Source organism: Cynoglossus semilaevis, chromosome 2, assembly GCF_000523025.1.
Source record: "Cynoglossus semilaevis isolate Cse_v1.0 chromosome 2, Cse_v1.0, whole genome shotgun sequence".
Taxonomy (NCBI): Eukaryota; Metazoa; Chordata; class Actinopteri; order Pleuronectiformes; family Cynoglossidae; genus Cynoglossus; species Cynoglossus semilaevis.
The window spans coordinates 10,721,563-10,726,415 of record NC_024308.1 but is presented as its reverse complement, the minus strand read 5'-3'; the positions used below and the strand labels follow the sequence as shown (position 1 = coordinate 10,726,415).

Below are 4,853 nucleotides of genomic sequence, written 5' to 3'. Positions count from 1 at the left end.
TGATTCTCTCCAGTCTTCATCTGCTCCTGGTGTTTCCAGGTCGGTGTATCTCCACAACAACAAACTGACCGACACTGGACTTCCTGATCACATGTTCAATGGTTCTGAAAGTCTGGAGGTCCTCACCTTGTCCAGCAACGGTCTGAGGGTCGTTCCCAACAACCTGCCATCCAGTCTGTACCGTCTCCACTTAAAGGTGCGCTCACTCGCACCAGTACTTCCACCTCAGTCTTGGTCACCTGGTCCAGATGTTCACATTGGGATGGTTCATGTTCTTTTCAGAGCAACAAACTGGAGAAAGTTCCGTCCGGAGCCTTCAAGAACTTGTCAAACCTCCGAGAGCTGTATCTGCAGAACAACTTCCTGAGCAACGAAGGCCTGGACAACGAGACCTTCAGGTGGACCAAGTCTTCGCACTCACACACACATCAGAGCTCTAACTACCAGGAACTCTTAGTCAGAAACCAAACGGTTCTGGTTTCTGGTCTTCACTGTAGTAAATATCTAGAGAAAATCAATTCCTCTGCTGTGTGACCGTCCTGTCAGAGCCATAGAACAGAATCGGTTCTTCTTCTGCTCCACCAGCCAGCTGAACAGCCTGGAGTGTCTGGATCTGTCCAACAACAACCTCAGCGTGGTCCCCAAAGGTCTGCCTCGGAACCTGGTGCTGCTGCACCTGGAGAAGAACTCCATCCACAGCATTCCAGGAGACGCTCTGGTCTCCGTCAGGAACTTGGAATATCTGCTGCTCCACAACAACAAGCTCCGCTCCCGCTCCATCCATCCGACAGCGTTCCAGGTACCGATTTCTTCTGCTGAGTGTGTGGAAGAAGAAAAAAACGTTTTTTCAGAGGTAGAACAAATTGTGGTCATGAAGAGATGGCAGCAGGAACTTTGGCACGTTTAGGTCGGTGGTCTTGTTATGATCCAAAAACTATATACAATAATGTATATGTGGTGTAGCTAACAGAACTGGAAAAGTTAGGATGTCTGAGTGCTTCAGTAAAGTACTAAGAGGACTTTAACAAAACTCGTTTTGTTTAAAGTGTTAAGCTACTTTAGCTACAACTTCCTATTATGTAGCCATCTGTTCAAATAGTGTCTAAATAGCTAAAGGTTAGCTTACAATCTTATAGTCTGAGCTAAAGATTGTCAAAGACAAACAGGAGAGTTAGCTGGAAACCAAGTGTCCAAAACCAAGAGAAGCTATTAATCATAGTCACGTTATAGGGGCTTAAAGATAGCTGAGGAAAGTTAAATGTTAGCACGAGTGACAGGAACCGAGTTGGTCCTGTGGTGAGACTTCCTGGACAGGTGACTGTGTGGAGTTTAATGATGTGTTTCCTCTTGGACCGGTTCCCTGTAGGGACTGAAGAAGCTGCACACGCTGCACATGTACAACAACCTTCTGGAGCGAGTTCCCCGAGGTCTTCCTCGCCGGGCCAAGATCCTGATGCTGCTCCACAACCAGATCTCTGAAATTGGTCGTAACGACCTGGCTCTGCTCTTCACCCTGACGGAACTCAACCTGAGCTACAACAAACTCACCAACACCAAGCTGCACCGCGAGGCCTTCAGGAAGCTCAGATTCCTGGAGAAGCTGGACCTGTCCGGGAACGGACTCCAGTCCCTCCCACTGGGCCTGCCACGCAGCCTGCACGTCCTGGAGATCAAGAACAACCACCTCAGCTCGGTACCAGACGGGGCTCTGACAGGAATGGACAAACTCCACAAGATCGTCCTGAGCAACAACCAGCTGAGACTGAACTCGGTTTACCAGGGAGCCTGGATGGAACTGAGCGCCCTCACTGTGAGTGTTTGTGGAACTTTTCTCAAATTAGTCCCAGACCTATACTGGATCTCTGTCAGCTGAGGTTAGGACTGATTCTTTTGGTGGTTGTTTTAGATCCCTGCAGTAGTTCCTGTGGCAGAAACATGAATCTAAGTCTGAGTTCTAATAGTTCCTAACCTGTAAATGTGTATTGTTGCGTACTATACTGTGTATAGTAACCAAAAAGGGAAAAATCGCAAAGTAGAGGCGAGATAGTTATTACATTATTGACGTATATATTTACCCTTTACGAACCCCCACCCCCCCACACACACTGTTATCAACCCTCCCCAGACTGTATTACCCTTTCCCACAGTTATATGCACAGTGGAGTTGTAGATTCTACGATGCATGAGCCAATCAGGTTGAGGAACAGAAGAGCATGCTCAATTAGCCAATAGTATGCTGTGTGCGATCTCGTCTAGGTAAACAGAGCTACCATCGTGGTTATCTCAATTTCAAAACAAACATTTTTAAAGCCAAAACTTCTTTATGTATAATTATTTTACAATGTCTTTTTAGTTTTTCTTAGTTTTGCTTTATTTCGTGGTATAGTGAAAACTTTACGAGATCATTTTTAAAAAAATCTGGGGAGGACTAAGGACACGGCAGGAGAACCAGGATATAGAGAGGGAACTCTGTAGTTCCTTTAGTACCTAGCCTTTGTAAAAAAAAAAAAAAGAAGACTATTTTGCTGCCAGGTTTTGGTACTGTTTTGCTGCTTCCTCACGATCTGTGGTTTCAGACGTTGGACCTGTCAGGGAACCATCTGACCCACATTCCCTCAGACCTGCCAGAGTCTCTGGAGTACCTGTACCTGCAGAACAATCGCATCTCAACAGTTCCTGCATCAGCATTTGAAGGAACACCAAACATCAAAGGGATCTTTCTACGGTAAGAGGCACAGGAACCACGTTCTAAAGTTCAGAACCTGGTCTCTTTAAAGAACATTTGAAGATCTGTGCCGACCTGGAGCCAGACCTCTCCCTGGTCCTGGAGGGTTTGAGAACATTCTGGGTGGTTCCTTATGTAACAGTTTCAGTTTGGCCTGAGACTGAGGACTTGATTATGAAGTGTTAGTGTAGACAGCTCTGAAAGGGGGCTGATGGGAAACAGCTGCAGCTCAGAGGTTAAAAACAACAGTGGACTTAAATACTAACTGAAGAATCTTCATCTGTTAGCGTTGAACTAACCACTGAAAACAACAAGACAAAAAGATGAAAGAATGAAGCAGAACACACAACAAACAACTGGAATTTTTGAAAGTTAAACACAAATACTACTGTAAGTATTACTGTAAGTACTACTGTAAGTACAGTAAAGTAAAGAAATGCCAAATAAAAGGCTGCAGCCTTAAGGTTAGCTAGACATTAGCTTCATGTAACTTAATGATTTTATCTCAGACCAAAGTCCATAGAGAAAATATCAGTAGCACTGTTTGCCCTCAGTGATGGGGGCAGTAGAGGATCAGCACCTGCTGTGAGGTCAGATCTCTGGTTTTCTCTGTGAGGTTTGGTGTGTGAACCCAGAGTGATGTAGATGTTAAACAGATGGCTCTGATTAGAAGCTACATTTTGGCTAACATTTAGCTGATTCCACTCTTTTTGACCTGTTTTTTTTCTAACTTTATTTGTTCAGCTGATGTTTGGCTACCTTTTAGCTAACAAAGGAGTGAGAAATACCGCTGACTAAGAACCACTGTGTTCTACTCCAGGTTGACTCTGACTAAGAACCACTGTGTTCTACTCCACTCTCCACTCTCCACTCTGTCTCCCTGGATCAGTGGACAAACCTTGGTCCACTCCATGTCTGACCTGAATATTCTAGAATCTTTTCACTTTCTTTTTCCCGTTGTTTGTCGTTCTTCCAGGATGAACCGTCTCTCTGTGGACTCTGTGGAGGAGAATTCCTTCGCTCTACTCACCAACCTGCAGGTCCTGGACATTGGTCAGGGAGACAGTGGCCTGCCTTTTAAAAAAGACCATCTGACGGGGGAGGAGGGGGACGTAGAGGAGGAGGAGGAGGAGGAGACATAAGCCTGACTCAGTTAAACTGGACTCTGGCCTGAATCCAGCTGTGAATGAATGAATGAATGTACGTCTCTGTGTTTGTGTCTGGTGCAGGAAACCGGATTGAGCCAAACTTTAGTTTCCTTCCTATAGGCTGGTTTAAAAACCTGAGCTTTAGTTTGATTTGACTTTTTTTTTTTTTTTACCAAAGAGTTTATTCATATTGTTTCAACAAAATGCACTTAAAAAACTGCACAAAAGTCTTTGTCCAGTTCACTCTGTAACAGTGAAAATGAAACACAGCATTTAAAAGGACAGACGCGTCACTCTGTGAGTTTTTGTCTCTGTGTTGTTTGTTTTACCTGAACACACCACGTAGGAGCAGGAGTCACTCAGGAAAAGAACAGACTTAGCTAAATGTTCAACCAAATGTTGAAAACAACAAATGTTAAACCAAAGAATGTTAACTCTAACCTGAGATGTAACTCAGTCAAACCAACCAGGAAGCTGAATGTGCCAGATGTTTCAGTATGAAGAGGCTAACTGTTAGATAAAGCAGATAAATGTCACTTCATCTACAGCTGCAGAAAAGAGTCATTTTATTCACCTTTAAACACAGACATTTAAAAACATGATGTCATAGAAAAGGTTTCACTGACTCAGAGTCAGTCAGAACCAAACACCTCCTCCTGCCCCTCTCAGCTGATGTTGGTCTGACATCCCTCAGCTGAAGTGGATTCAAACTAAACTCCAGCCTAGGTTGTTGCTGACTGGTCCACTGTGACACCACGTCAGTCTGTGTCTTCTTTATCATCAAACATTTGTCTCCACGCCGTTCATATCGATGGCGCACTGATCTTTGTTCTTCTTCAGGTGTCGTGGGGGAACCGGAGGTTTCTTCCTGTGTGGTGGAGACGACTGTTGTGGATGCAGCAGAGACGGGACTCGAACCCCCTCCTCCAGCTGCATCAGTCGAGCCACATCAGGAGGGAGCAGCTGGGGGTTTAGGTCTT

At 44.9% G+C, this 4,853-nt stretch overlaps 2 protein-coding genes across 2 annotated transcripts in view; one reads left to right on the top strand and one right to left on the bottom strand.

Annotated features, from left to right (window-relative positions):
- The window catches only part of podn (podocan), an 8,152-nt gene extending 3,997 nt beyond the window's left edge, over positions 1 to 4,155 (top strand). Inside the window, exons 7-12 of the mRNA XM_008337494.3 lie at positions 40 to 196; positions 283 to 398; positions 586 to 799; positions 1,367 to 1,810; positions 2,577 to 2,725; positions 3,702 to 4,155. Coding sequence (XP_008335716.1) covers positions 40 to 196; positions 283 to 398; positions 586 to 799; positions 1,367 to 1,810; positions 2,577 to 2,725; positions 3,702 to 3,867 — 1,246 coding nt within the window. The 3' untranslated portion in view covers positions 3,868 to 4,155. The remainder of the gene's footprint in view (positions 1 to 39; positions 197 to 282; positions 399 to 585; positions 800 to 1,366; positions 1,811 to 2,576; positions 2,726 to 3,701) is intronic.
- The window catches only part of slc1a7b (solute carrier family 1 member 7b), an 8,771-nt gene continuing 7,941 nt past the window's right edge, over positions 4,024 to 4,853 (bottom strand). Inside the window, exon 11 of the mRNA XM_025053541.1 lies at positions 4,024 to 4,836. Coding sequence (XP_024909309.1) covers positions 4,654 to 4,836 — 183 coding nt within the window. The 3' untranslated portion in view covers positions 4,024 to 4,653. The remainder of the gene's footprint in view (positions 4,837 to 4,853) is intronic.